Raw genomic sequence first — 15,087 nt, forward strand, 5'->3', positions numbered from 1 at the left:
GCAATATATTCCTAATGATGCCAAAAAATCTTTTAGAAACTGTTAAAAGAAAAAAAAATGTGTTTTTAATTTCAGTGTATAAATAACACTTAAATGTTAATGTTGTACTTAGTGAAACAGCTCAAGATACAGAAACAGGAGCATCCTCCTCCATTAACCCTCACATTCAGACAATTTTAGGAACTTTTGACGTAATTACAGTGTCACATTCGATCATATTTCCAAAAAAAGTTTGACATTGATTTAATCAACACTGATTCATCATGAAAAAGTAGAAATATTTACAAGACTTCTGTTGATAAATAAAATTTATTTTCACCATACAGCGTGTGTAACAACTCATTCTGACAAATTTGGCTTGCACTTTAAGAAAACTAAACAAAACAAAAAAGGGAAAATGACAACTTCTAACAAAGCTCTATCAAACATGTTCACAAAATATTAAATATTTAATTGTAATAACCAGGTGCCCAATCAGGCAAAAAAAAGGAAAGAAAATACAAATTCACTCACCCTTAACGTTTCTATGAATCCCAAAATATTTCTCATCTCATTTTATTTTTAAATTGATTATGTGCACACAAACAGCACATGAACCGAAGCAATGTGGCATGCAGCACCTCCTGGCTGAATGTGTCACTACCTGAGGGATAGCTGGATATCTTACTGTCAAACTAAGTCTCGTCCAGATGTCAAGATGTACTTCTTACCCACATCACACTTTAAGACTGCCAGTCATATAGCAAGTACTCCATATGAGGCCAAAGGACACTTTTGTTACGTTTACATTCATTTCCCTGTTATTAGGAAAAATGGACAAAACCCGGTACAGTTTTACTATTAATGCTTTTCTTTGACAATATTTGGTCATTTTATCAAAACAGTCACACTCTTGCTGATTGGTGAACATTCAATGACACATAACAAAAAGGTTTCAAGCACAAAAAGAAAACGAATACAGATAATTTCTTTCAAGTATAACACTTAAAATATCGTATTAATTAACCAGTGGAAAAAAGAAACACACTAACAGTCTGTAACAAAATAAATACTGAACGCGATTAATCTGACTGAAGCATTTCAACAATCATGACACAATCTGCGTTCAAAGACGTGCACGAAACAGAAAGAAAGTCTTTTCTGTGCATTTATGTCCCTATTACAGTTAGGATAATAGGACAGGAGAAGATCCTCCAATGCCCATTTCTCCTTTGTGAGATCAAAGTGCTTTTGTGTTGGAAGATCCAGCAACGCTCCAGGCTGACAGACGATGCAGGATAACGCAGCTTCTGTGGATGCAGTTGTGAAGCTCAGTGTATGCTCCTACATCTGCAGAGCTGAGAGACGCCGCTCAATACACTGCTTACCTAAAAATATTGAAAAACATTCAGCGATCACAATGGAAATACATGGATTTTTTTTTTTTATTCTACTGCAGCTATTATTTTTGTGGTTTGAGTGTTAGTGCTTCTACATACATTTATCTACGCTGTCAATGTCCTTTTGCTCTGTGAGGATGCGGGACAGACCCTCCATGAGCAGAAGGGCCTTATTATAGCGCTGGACTGATGCTGCACCATAGTGGAACATCTCATCTAAAGCAGCAGACTGTACCTGAATACAGTGACAATACACATTTTTAAGAGGCTGAGGTAAAGACTGAGAATCTGATGTTCTGCTGTGAAGTGACCTCACCATGACCACAGTGTGGTTGTAAATGAGCTTCTCTGCAGTCAGGCCAGTGAAGCGGTCCATAAGCTTCTGCTTGTCAAGTAAGAAGGTCTGCAGCCGATCGTTCAGGGAGCGACAGTAGGTCACACAGTTCTTGTACATTTCGTTCAGTTTCCTGATCACTGCAAAAAAGAAACCCAATAGCCATTTTAAAACTCTAGCATTTTTACTTTCGTTCATAAACATAAACCTCAAGATTATTTGGTTCCACTTGATATTCAGGTAATTGATTAAATGCTTACATGATTTCTGCTACTGATGAACTTTGTCACACTTATGCTTCACATGTAATATGTTATTGAAGTTGCTATTTCCATAAATTCAAATTACATCCCATCCCCTCTGGACTGAAGCAAAGACCAGGTAAAGCTGCTCATTTCTAATTTTTCAACGATAGCACCTAAATGCTCTTCTCCTTCTCAAGGGACTGCATAAGCAAACAAAAAGGTAAATTCTTCATAATTAAAATTGTGACCATATCTCACCTTGTTTGACCGTAGAAGAGGGCAGGAGTTTGCCTTTTTTAATATTTTCTTTGGCAGTGAGCATTGCTGATGACAGAAACTCCTCAGCTTTCATGTACAACACTAACTGCTCTGCATAGCTGCAAAATCACACAAGAGACAGAAGCTGTTCAGGAAGAAATGTGTATGAAAAAAAGTGATTGCACACAAAGAGGAAACCTTCAGGCCTCTCACCTCCACTCTCGACTCAAAAGGCTGATCTGATCCGTCACCAAGCTCTGCTCTAGAAAAGAAATATCAGAATTGCTAATGGCATCCAACCCTGGGTCCTTTGAGGAAGCCAACTCAATAACACAGTGGACAAATGCCAAAGTGAATCGCAAGTCGCTCAGAGCATCTGTATGAGTCTTCTGTGAAGAGACCACATCAAATATCATGAATAATGGAAATAATCACACAGAGTAAGTTTGTCTATTTCATGTATGTCATTGTTATTTGATTCTACCTCCATTAATGTATCTTCAGGGAGCTCTGGAGGGTTAAAAATCAGATTGCTGTGTGGACTAGCATCCATGACTTCAGCCTCACTGTTTCTTCGGCTTCCTCGCTGGAGCGGGCGGGGTTGCCAGGGTGAGTTAATGTAGCTGGGAGAGCCTGCATTTCAGACAAAAGGCAAATACAGCTCATACCAAAGCAGATACAGTGTATGTGTACTAAAGATGCAGGGGAGTAACTAATATGAACTTTTAAACGTAAAATTAAACAGCTTTTTCCATCCTAAAAGTCCGGTCACTCTAAATCAGTCAAGATAAATCAATATGTAAGTTAATCATCACCTACCTGAGAACACCCTCGGCACCATGGCATCATGAAGAGTGTTTCCATGGCATGGAGAACCCATAGTGAAGAATGCAGGAGGTGGGCTTTCTGAGAACTGAAAAACTTTAGGGCTCCCAGCAGGTGGAGCTGTAGAGACAAACAAGAGCAGTCAAGTAAGATGCTGGAGGACTACGTCCAGTTAATTATCACGGTCCTGATTATTCTAGCATATCCATCAAAACAGTTATTTTTAACTGGCACATTAAACAAACATCACCTAAAAATGAAAGATTTAATAATCTCAAAAGCCTTGATACTACACGATCCTAAGGCAGTGCTTTAACTGGAAAAAATGCTGGTACTCCCCTATTGACCTGCTGTCTATTATTCAAATATAGGACAAAAACATGAGTGATATGTATGCAGTATGTCTATCTATTGTTTTATTGTATAGAAATTACAAATAACACAGCTAGTAAGAAATCAAATCCACATGAGACAAATTCAAAGCGTCATGGAGGCACGTTTATTAACCTTCATGGTGTTAACACGACAGGAAAAATATAATTGAAAAAAATAAAGATATGAAATAAAAGCACCTCAAAAACATAAAGAAGTTAAACAATATTTTATAGTTTTACCTTTTACCTACCTGTATAAATATGTCATCAAAAACTCACTATATTGACAAGTCATACACAGAATCTCTGTATAAACATGTTGTCTATCAAAATGTCCTTGGTCAACACCCAACATCTATCGTTTATATATATATATATATATATATATAAATATATAAAAGTGCCAGTGTGCTGAGAGGGGGTAATTTAAAAGTGTTGGGACTGCATACCGGTGCAAGCCCACCCACTTGCTTAAAGCACTGATCCTAAGGCACTGTTTTAACTACCGGTAGTTGAGACATACCTAAATAAATGAATAAGAAAAGTAATAAATCTGCTATGAAATGCGGACTAATCTCTTCTGGTTATACTTTGCACTCTTACCAGTTATATCCATGCTTTTGTCACAGCTGAAACTCTCGTCACTTCCCTCTTCAAATAGATTTGCTCCAAATGCTGCCTTCAGCAGCATGTCGGACAGCCTGCCAGCGCTGAACGATCTGAAATTTCAACAGAGCCACAGACACACCATATGAAAGACAGTCACATTTCATTCTTGTGCTTTATGGGATGATAAAATAACATCTTGAGAATTCAAAGCACATGCTTTTTCTGCACTATGCAATAGTCACACCCTGCCCTGACCTTTTAAAGGGACCCTTTTTATTGGTTGACTTCTGGCTGGGGTTTGTCTGGGAAGCAGGACAAGGGTTAAGGGTTTGCAGGTTTGGGACAGTCCTGGTTCGGGTTGGCTTTCTGGGCTGAAGGTTCATCTGAAAGTGAAATAAAGGTTTTGAATTATTTTGAGCTACTGAATATAAGAACTTGATACTGGGGATCTGTTATAATCCCCAGGGGAATGGAAAGTATAAAACATAAATGACCCATTACGCAATGTGATACAAAAAAAAAGCGTATTTGATGTACTGTTATGGTGACATAGCAGCTAACCTTGGAGCTGGAGGTGACCTCTGCAGCAGGTGAGTCAGCAAGCAGTCCAGTCCTTGTGCTGAGTGGCAGAGTCTGCTCTGAGCTCTTTGGGGTCTGTCCAACTTAAGGACAGATTATTAGAAAAAGAGATTAAACCATTATAAATAACTGTCAAGTCTTCCATCTGTTTTTCCCTTTATAACACAGGCATGACGGGCATGTACTCGAAATTATGTGAAAATGTATGAAGGTGTGGTGGAGGAACTCAAAAACAACGGCTGAACCCTGCGAAACATGACATATCTTATCTGTATCTGTATCACATGGTGACACGTTTGTTCTGACCTAAGCTATTAACAGGGCTGTGTTATCTGCCAGACTGGGACAGGGAAAACAAACTTCTGAAAATAAATCCTCTTTCAGACATGAAAACTAATCAAATTTAAGTTTATCGTAACAATGTTTGCACAATTGCCACGACTTTTGCCTTTACCCCTATTGATTTAATAACCTGACAAGCAGCACCCAGATGTTATTCCAAAGTTCATCCGTGCCTACTGGCTTTATTTAGGAGAAAAACAAAACAATATCCTGCAGAACCGTCCACTGAAAGCATATTCACATAGGAAATAAGAAAAAATATGTTTGTAGTTAAGTAAAAAAACAGCAAAACGGAAAACTTTCGAATCTCTTGTTCTCTTTCATAACTTTAACTACTGCATGTGACGTCTTGTTTGTGTGAACCTGTACGGAATTGATGCAAAGCTGTCACTCTGAAGCTTTCCAGAGTTAAGGAAATACACACTTACTTCCCCACACGAAAAGGGCTAATTTCTCTTTATGTAGATCATTCATCATCAAAACAACAACTGATGTGATTACCTAATGGCGAGGACGGCTGTGGTTGGCCTCCTCCAGCTGCCAGCCTGGGAGAGTTGGAGGTTACACCTCGACCTGGAGCTCTACACCCTCCACAATAAGGTGGCGTGGCACTGCTGCTACCAGGACAGCATAAGGTGACCCTGATTGACATAAGAATAGAATAGAATACTTTATTGTCAATGTACCTGGGTACAGTGAGATTGAAAGCAGCATCACCTCTCCAGTGCAAGACAAATAAGAAACAATAGTGCAAACAATAAGAAATATAAGAATATAAGAAATATATATAATATAAAAAATATAAAAAAGGTTAGGTGCATTTGAATAGTGAAGACCTGGGATTCTATTTACAGATGATAGTATATAGTTACACATGTAGTTGAATATTGCACAGATAGTCCAGGAGAAGTATTGCACGGTAAAAAACAGTAACGAAGACATTCACTTTTTATTCAGGGCGGTTATGGCTTTGGGGAAAAAGCTGTTTTTAAGTCTGTTAGTTTTTGACCTGATGACTCTGCGTCTTCCTGAAGGCAGCAGGTCAAACAGGTCAGAGTCGGGGTGGGAGTAAGGGGGTAAGACGTGCTCAGATAAATTACAATGCTAATAGATAACAGTGAAACGTGAATTGAGCTAGCTGCAGAGGCAAAATGGTTGTACTTGCCTGGTGGAGCCATGCAAGCCAACAGGCTGTAGGTTCTGTTCCATACGCTGGTAGTTTTGGATCTGAGTTGGGACAGGAATGGGCACCGACCGACGGCAGCCACGGCCGTCTAATTCACCGGGATTGCTGCGTGGTTAAAAGGGTTGAGTCAAAGAAGTTATGATGCAGACATAGGCATTTAGCAGGGGTTTTGTTGGCTTCTTCAGATCAATCGAAAAATAACAGTGGGATGTACAAAAAGTAAAGGGACATAAAATCGGATCAAGTCAAAATGCCAAAAATAAAAAATCTCTTACTGAACAGGCTTGGGTGGAGAATGTAGGAAGTACGGGGGTATGGCAGCCGCTCCTTTGGTTCCATAGCCTCTCTCTCCCTGTCTTGAGCTCCTAAGCATAAGCATATTTGTTAGCTCCATCTGCTAAATGTAGTAACTAATTAATAGTTTTAAAGCTTTAAACCAAAACGATATTCTGCGCATTCCATGGAGGGACAACTTACTCACCCACTGTATATCAGACAGCTTTCTATGGGTGATCCAGCTTCTCCCTCACATGTGTACTCGCCTACAAAGCAGTAAAGCGGACAGAGTCAGTTTTCTTTTGCTGATGTGAAGAAAAACAACTGAATAACCCAGATATCTACGGAGGGAGGCTCAGAGCTCTTACTGGGAAACTGGGCAGGCACCATGACATAATCATCTGTGTACAGTGGTGTGTTTCTGCTGTCCTGATTGGCTGTGTCTTTCTGGGGGAAGCTGGAGGTGTCCTGTGTAGGTGAGGGAGGCACTCGAGCCTGAAGCTGGTGCATCTCCCCATCGGAATGCTGATGTGAATGAAAACATATTTGATTTAATTATAAAGATTTACAGGGATCATAGTAAGGGGGGGTTTCTTTTAAAAGTCAATTTTACATCTATTTTATTCAGTGATTTGTGTTGATAAGTTAACGTACTTGAGGTGAGGCCAGTTGGGATGTGGAGGAGCTGCTGGAGGAGCTGCCTGAGCCTGAGCAGGGGTAGGGGAGGACCGCAGCTGGCGAGCCTGACAAGACAAACATCTTCTTGTGTTAGGAGCAGTCACAGAGCCTTTTCAAGAAGATGTACAAAATCACAAAAGACAGTACTTACATTTCTTTGTGGACAAGCTTGTCTGCAAGAAGGGATGGTGGAAAAACTCATCTGCAAATGTTAAGATTTAGATGTTAGACAAATGTTTCAAATTTAAATAGAGAAAAGAGAAAGACAAGAGGTTTACCAAAGGTGATCCGTTCTTTGTGATTTCTCTGCAGCAGCCCCAGCAGCAGGTGTCTTAGGTTTGCAGAAGTCTCCTTTGGGATGCTGGGAAACACAAACGTTTCTTTGTCAATCAAATTGTGCTTGTATTTTTTATTTACCAGAATTTTAAAATTCAAACCATTAAGATCTAGGGTAATATCTGAATATGGGCGTATCCTTTCATGCAGTTTTATATTACAAAAGGTATTTTTGGACAAAAAAAAGATAATAAAAAAATTATTTGTTTTTAATTATTGGTAAGAATATTGTTAAAATGATAAATCATTAAGAATGCAGACACAATACAACCCAAGACACCAAATAAAGTTGGACTGCTTTAGAAAATGACTAACCCACAGTGATTCTTTAATTTAACTTTTGTATTATTGCAGACATTATGAACTATAATTATTTCATGTTTTGTCCCATACCAGCATGTGGTAGATGCCTCTGAACCCAGAGATGGCAACATCTTTACAAAAGATGTAGCTCCATAAAAGGCTTTAAAAGCAATTAATTACCCTTGATTTCATATCAGCTATTGATTAATAACAGTTGTTGATGCAGGGATCTGAGAGCATGAGTGTCCAGGTTTTCGTGTGCACCATTGCCCTATAATCCCTGAGATTCCTTGTTTTTTTTAATAGTATAATGCACTTCAGAAGGTGAAATAGACAAAACCATTCCAATCTGTCCTTGAGAAACTAGTTTTTAAAAAAGCTGATGATTTTCTCACACATTTGTTATCAAACAAGAGATCATCTGTCCATTTTACTACTCAAAGGCTCAGCCTCACATTGATATTGTTGACATCCAGCTGTTTATTATAGCATCATCTTCACCTCATTATCAGCAATACTCTATGGTAGATCTATAGTAAATTGCTCAAGTGATATATGTTAGATGAAATGAAGACAAAAACAGAACTGTGCTAGGTTTGTGACTGTCTGCAACTATATAAGTCAACCTTGATATACTGTAGATGATTCCCTGGGCTTTTTGTTTTTACTTGTATTTTTCAAACTTGCTAACATTTTTCTGATTTGGATAAATCAGAAAGGATGAAAGGACTGGGTGGTTAACCTTGCCAAATGCTTTATCCAGGGTTCTTAATTTACAATGACACAGAATACTAAGGTTGAATGTGCTGCTTCATTGTGTAAACCTTAGTCTACTGCATTCTGTTGATATCTGTGGTTTTAAAATATTTAGGTCACTTTCATTTCATATGCATGCTGTGAGCTGTAAAATGTGAATTTGTAATCTAATTTATGGCTTCAGCACAAAAGCTCCAGGCAACATGACACTCTCAGTCTGTCAGACGTCGCGTGTTTACGTCTGTGTTGAGCTATTTGGGTCATGTGGAAAAAGATAGCTGCAGAGGTCGCCCGCTGGCACCTCAGAGCAGGTTATATATAGAGTGAGAAGAAAACAAACTATGCCATCTAATGCAGAAACATGGCCTATCTTATCATCCAGCTGTAATACTGCAAAAGATAAGAATGACCATGAGCCATACTCAGGCAGGCAAACACAGCAGGAACAAAGTAGAGAAAATCACCAAAAAATCCCTTTGAAAGCTTTCCAGGATGAAGTTCTGATTACCAGAGATTTTGTTTTCAATACGCCTAAACTGACTGTGTTTTCCGAGCATATTTCACGAGACCTAAACTTTCATCACACTAGACACTAGATGTTACATTATATTATTTATGGGATTTCAAAATACAGTACAGTTGGTCGAGAGGTTGATACAGAAAGTTCTAGATCTGGAGTGGTCTGATCAGGTGTCTGTATCGGTTTCTTCCACGTCAGGACTATTTTTAGTGGTCAGAGACTAACTTACTGACTTCTAATTATAGCTGTGACAAAATGTGTCTACAGGCTCACATGTTTCAGCAATCACATACGCACAAATCCTGGTTGTTTATAGGAAAACTAGGTGCAGAAATGGCTGATTTCCAAGGGTAACGGGAGGGGTTCATACACTAACCTGGGTAACAGGGTTGTGTTGCTTTCATAGTAGAGACGGAGCTCCTGTGGTGTGCTGGCCTACGAACAAAAACATGAATATATTTGAACATCATCATTTAATGCAGGAGGCCCTAAAAGAACCATCTGAATTAATATATTTTGTTCCCATAATTACACAAACAAAAGGATAGTTGTATTCAAGTACACACTCCAAAAAAAGACAATACGTGGGTGTTTGGTGATCCCAATAAGGGCAAAGTGGAATGTTTGCCAGCTAAATAATCACTATCATCAACATCAGCTAACAAAAAACTGTCCCTGGGACTTATCAAAATGTACCCACTGACCTGGCTGGCAAAAATAGAAGATAATATCCCCTTTCATTCTCAGAGAACAATCATCCAAATTAAAAAAGCAAAAGAAAAGAAATGAAAGGTTCAAGCTACAGAAATTGTCTCCTTTTTTTAAAAAAAGACTGCAAATGAATTTGGACAAAAGAGTTGATTTACAAAAAGTATGGTATGTGATGTGTTAACAACAAATATGGGAATCTGACCAAAAATAAATAAAAAAAACTGTTCAACAGTATCACTGGAGCTGCCACGTGCACACCAGAAAGTAAAAGCCAGTGTTGTGAAACAGTGTTTACTCTGGGTTCAGAAAAATGGCTCACAGCCATTTCCGCATAACACCCTCTGTAAACAAGACTCATTTCTAACAAGTGGTCAAGTAGTTCCAGCAATTTTCCAATACGCAACACTCGGGAGGAGCGTCATCCATGTGACAGGTGTTTTTTAACGGTTGTGCTTTGGATCATGTTGTTGCTCCAAGTTATGAAATTGATGGATCATCTTCAGTTTTAACAGTAATTAGTTTGCCCTTTCCAGGAACTATAGCCAAACAATCTCATGAGCACTTGTGATTATGACAGACAACTTGGAAATCATTTATCAGAAAGCTTTAAATGAATGTAGCTTAAGAGCTGAGAAGAAGTAGTTTGTTTTCCCGTGTCAGCATGTTCTTTTTGAGGTGTCACTCACATGAAACGGTGCTTTTCCGGTCAGACACTGGTAAACCATAGTACCGATGCTCCACAGGTCGGCCTTAGCATCATAGTTTTTGGACATGATGACCTCGGGAGCCTGTGGCCAGACAACAACAGTTTAAGGCTTAAAGAAACAGAGACATGACAACCTGATGATACAGGAAACTCATTTACCATGTACATGGGAGATCCACACAGAGTGGCTGCCATTGTGTTTGTCTGGAGGTGCCGTGCAAACCCAAAGTCAGCTGGAAGTTAAGAGAAATAAATACAGACATGTCGAGTTAGTCTGGATTTTAAATACATTTGGTTGTTCAATTTTAATGTTAATATAAAGCTTTAAAAAAAATTAGTTCACTCCACCATCCTCCATGAAAGCAAGTTGAAGTTGTTACCTATCTTAATACTGGTATTGATGGAACTGGATCTGCGTCCTTCTGGATGGCAGAGTAAAATGTTCTGGGGTTTGAGGTCTCTGTGCAGAATGCCTTTGCTTTGCAGGACTTTCATGGCCTGTGCAATCTGCTGAAGGAATGCACGGATGGTGTCCTCGCTTAGGGTGCCTTTTGCTGCATGGATTACATGGGTTCACGAAGGAGAGTGTGACATTTTATGTAGAAAGTTTCTAACATTGTAAAAGAGATTTACTTTGTTTGGAGATCAAAATCAAGCTTGTCGTACAAGCCAGTACCACCCCTTCCTTCCCAGCACATCAGTATTTGTAGCTGCCACATTATTCCACCAGAGAAAGGAGTGGTGATGAGTGAATGATAGATGGGGGAGATCATGTCTCCTGTGCCAAATGTGACCAAGTGTTTTGCTGCAAATAGCTATACATGTCTATTTGGCAAGAACTCTGAACGAGCATCTCTAAAACATAAGAAACACTGGCACAATAGCAGACTGAAACCGAACCAGTGCAGCAGCACATAAATATACACATCAACACCCAGAAGGCAAATCTGGATCGTGAAAAAATAACTTCATGCTCGCATCAACATTTAAACCATAATATGAAACCTGAGGCAAAGGAGCGTTTCTGGTGAGAATGACTTCTGGGAATTCAAGCGTGCTGACATCATAAGTTGTGTGGAAAACCAGCTTAATAAAAAAATACAGGCTGGGATTTATTTTTGGCCACTGTTTTCATGCTAATATCCACATAATAAGTGGGGAACTGACAGAACAGAAACTTGATCACAAGGGTTTCAGTTTTTATGGGTTAAGTACTTGGAAGTATTAGGGATTATTCACCCAGTGGCCTGTCCAAACTTTAAACCTGACTTACAGTTGAAGTCCCATGCCAAAATCATATTATTCCTGTAAAAAAATGAAAAGGCTAACCTATTAGTTTGAAAGGCCACACTCACCGACCAGTACAATAGTAAGCTTGCTTAGAAAAGGGAATAAAATTAGGCACTGACCCTTTGTTACAAACACTGAGAAGAGGACACCTTTTTGTTTTGAGTTTGAATACAAAGACCCTTTATAAGCTCTGTGCTTTGTAATAGACTTACAGTGAAGATACTCTGCCAGGTCTCCCCCATTACAGTACTGTAAAGACACAGTTAAAAGGAGACTTGGTATTGTTCTTTATCAGTAAATGTGATTTGCATTTCCACATGCAAATTGTGCAGGGCTTTCTACACACCCTCTGGTACTCACCTCCATGACAAGATATACGCATCCTCCCATTTCCTGTTAATAAAACCAAATAAGATTCAAATTATCAGCAAGGTATCCACTACAATATAGTATCAGTCAATTTCAGTTATTTGATAACAGAGGTTATGTAGGTAACTATGGTTCTGTGAGTCCGCTCCAGACCGGCTCACAGAACAGATTTTATGGATGAGTACATTTATGTGTAACTGTATAAAAAAACGACAGCAAATGTAATTTAAGTAGTGAGACAGATAATCATACAAACAATACATCAGAGTGTCAGCAGCTGCACTGATTGTTACATAACAATTGACAACATGTCATATATAAGACAGATTTGATAGTTTTCTGGCAACTAAGCTTCTTGAAGTTCTGAACCAACTGACAACAGTGAAGGTGAGAAACTGTATCCAGTCAAGTCTCGTGAGAAACTCCTTGACCCCCAAATCACCCAGGATGTTTTTGCTACCACTGAAAAAGTCGGCCAGTAGTGACGTGATACGGGACAAGGTAGAGGTTGGGGAGCAAGTTGTCTCACCAAGTCAAAGCTAAAAATCTCTATGATTATGGTTTAATAATTTATTGTTTATTTATTGTTGGCTTTGTCTTGAACACAACAAAACCCAATCAAATTAAAAGCATCAAAATATAAAAAAAGCAAAACAATTTAACAGTCTCATTCAAAAATAAAACACAATGTGTTCGAGAGGGAACAGGAGGAAGCAGCACGCTTATTTAGTCCTGTCCCTTCCTCACAATATCATATCATATATAACCTATAAAAATTAAATAAAATTAAAAGAAAAGAAAAGAAAGAAAAGAAAAGAAAAGAAGAGAAAAGAAAAGAAAAGAAGGAAAAGACAAAATAACAAAAAATAAATACAACACAAACAACCAATAAGCAATATCAGTAATTATAATCATAATTGAACCGGTCTCCTACAATATCCTAAATTCAAGAGTCCAATCTCCCAGTCACCTCTACAATGATCCACGAACAGCCTTGAATGCAGGCAGTTATATTTGTATCATATATAATCCATCCACAATGAACAAAATAATAATCAAAGAAATACATATGTAAGGTAAATTATTTTCTTTAGAGGTCCCCATTTTTATACTTGTCAAGAATTGCTTTCTTGTATGTGTTTTTAAACTATATAGAGTTAGTGCTATGTTTGAGTTCATCATCATAAGATGCATGTAACACAAACAATGACACATTAACACAGAAATGTCCACAGAGAACACATGCAACCTTGGAATTAGTTTTGTCTCTACCGTGAGACAAAACTCAATCTCTGTGTTTTGTAAGCCATTGTTTAGACTGCTGCACCATGCCATCTGCCTGACACAGTCGCAGATCAGCTATGTCTACTGTCTGGCAGGTGTAGGTAAGGTGATAAGAGGGACACACAAACACGCAGGGTAACCTTCCCCCAAACAGATGGTTGACGGTGTGTGTGCTGTGTGTGACCTGTTAAGTGATAGAGACATGCTGGCTGGGGCATTAAACCCCGAGAGCATATCAACTATTAGGAATAGCACAACACTTTTTGTTTTTTTTACCCTTGTGCTTTTGAAACATCTATGAAGCAAAACCACAACATCCATATTTGTACCACACGAGCTGCTGACGCTCTAACTGTGGGCAACATGTCAAGTTTTGCATCATCTGGCAGCAAAGTGTCTGGTATTACATGTCTGTGTGTGTCGGTGCGGATAGGTCTGTGGACATGCATGTGTGGGACAAACAGAAAAGCCATCCTTACCTGATAGTCCAGGAGTCTAACAATATTCTCATGTTTGAGTTCCTGAAGGACATGTGACAAGAAAACATGTTTGTTAAAAGGAAATCAGGAGGCCATCACATAAAATGTGACAATATACAGGACTGTCTCAGAAAATTAGAATATTGTGATAAAGTTCTTTATTTTCTGTAATGCAATTAAAAAAACAAAAATGTCATGCATTCTGGATTCTTTACAAATCAACTGAACTATTGCAAGCCTTTTATTATTTCAATATTGCTGATTATGGCTTACAGTTTAAGATTAAGATTCACAGAATATTCTAATTTTTTGAGATAGGATATTTGAGTTTTCTTAAGCTGTAAGCCATAATCAGCAATAGTAAAATAATAAAAGGCTTGCAATATTTCAGTTGATTTGTAATGAATCCAGAATGTATGACATGTTTGCATTACAGAAAATAAAGAACTTTATCCCAATATTCTAATTTTCTGAGACAGTCCTGTATTTCAATACAATCCATTACCTTTAATATTTTGATTTCTTTTCCAAGCAGAGATTGTGATTTTGCAAAGTTTTTCTTGTTAATACACTTCACTGCAACTTCCCAGTCACGTTTCTTTAAGAGAGAGAGAAAAACAGATATAAATACACCAGCCCAACACACATCAACAATGATCAGACAAATCCAAACATGCCTCAGATAAGAAGCTTACCTCTTTATGTCTTCCTTTGAACACAACTGCAAAGGCACCGTGACCAATCAAGTCTTTCCTGTTAAATTCAAACTTCCCCACAGACTCCATGGATATTAAAAAGTGTTAATAGTTTGGTACAAAACAGTTCAAGAGGTTGACTTTACTGAAGCAGACGTGACGTCCCACTCCAAAACACCGCTCAAGTCCATTTCTCTAGCGAACAAGTCTGTCTTGACAGTTACTAATGTGTCATAACGGTGGAAAATACCGATGACAACATTAGGAAGGATCGGAAAACACAAAAAAAGGTTATAATTTCTTCTTCTTGAACAGTCTTTGGTTATAATCAGGTGGGCAGTCCAAGAACAATGTCTGTATGTAAACAAACAGACAAAAAAGCGTTGCTCTTAACTATTAAAATCAATTCCTTCTGTTTGTCTAAAGTTGTCAGACGATTTAAAAAAAAGGTGTTATTTATATTGATAAACACTGAGCTCTAACATTGTTGTCCTCACCTCCTAACCATCCGATATTTATTCCTACGTCAAAGCGCATGCGCAGTCAGATGAGC

The 15,087-nt window shown here is 38.4% G+C and overlaps 1 protein-coding gene across 1 annotated transcript; it reads right to left on the reverse strand.

The window, feature by feature from the left end:
* Positions 1 to 42: 42 nt before the first annotated feature.
* Positions 43 to 15,046, reverse strand: LOC133451572 (serine/threonine-protein kinase ULK1-like). Its single transcript, XM_061730739.1, has 27 exons — positions 14,535 to 15,046; positions 14,345 to 14,437; positions 13,840 to 13,881; positions 12,068 to 12,100; positions 11,920 to 11,956; positions 10,798 to 10,971; positions 10,577 to 10,650; positions 10,398 to 10,499; positions 9,377 to 9,435; positions 7,364 to 7,446; positions 7,237 to 7,287; positions 7,062 to 7,150; positions 6,776 to 6,932; positions 6,613 to 6,673; positions 6,407 to 6,496; positions 6,111 to 6,236; positions 5,447 to 5,586; positions 4,586 to 4,686; positions 4,280 to 4,407; positions 4,019 to 4,134; positions 3,036 to 3,161; positions 2,701 to 2,849; positions 2,430 to 2,605; positions 2,217 to 2,335; positions 1,696 to 1,853; positions 1,479 to 1,614; positions 43 to 1,367 (listed from the first exon to the last, which is right to left on the reverse strand). The coding sequence occupies exons 1-27, from the start codon at positions 14,622 to 14,624 to the stop codon at positions 1,324 to 1,326; spliced, it is 2,754 nt and encodes a 917-aa protein (XP_061586723.1). The 5' UTR covers positions 14,625 to 15,046; the 3' UTR covers positions 43 to 1,323.
* Between the last annotated feature and the right edge of the window lie 41 nt (positions 15,047 to 15,087).

Source organism: Cololabis saira, chromosome 9 (genome assembly GCF_033807715.1).
Source record: "Cololabis saira isolate AMF1-May2022 chromosome 9, fColSai1.1, whole genome shotgun sequence".
Classification (NCBI taxonomy): domain Eukaryota; kingdom Metazoa; phylum Chordata; class Actinopteri; order Beloniformes; family Belonidae; genus Cololabis; species Cololabis saira.

Bases quoted from the DNA above. Each gene is read 5' to 3' on its own strand.
- LOC133451572 (XM_061730739.1), bottom strand. From the start codon at position 14,624: ATGGAGTCTGTGGGGAAGTTTGAATTTAACAGGAAAGACTTGATTGGT. The intron at 3,162-4,018 runs GTAAGAGTGCAA...TTGTCTCTACAG, and splicing joins CAAAAGCATGGATATAACTG to CTCCACCTGCTGGGAGCCCT. The intron at 1,615-1,695 runs GTGAGGTCACTT...CACTGTATTCAG, and splicing joins ACAACCACACTGTGGTCATG to GTACAGTCTGCTGCTTTAGA.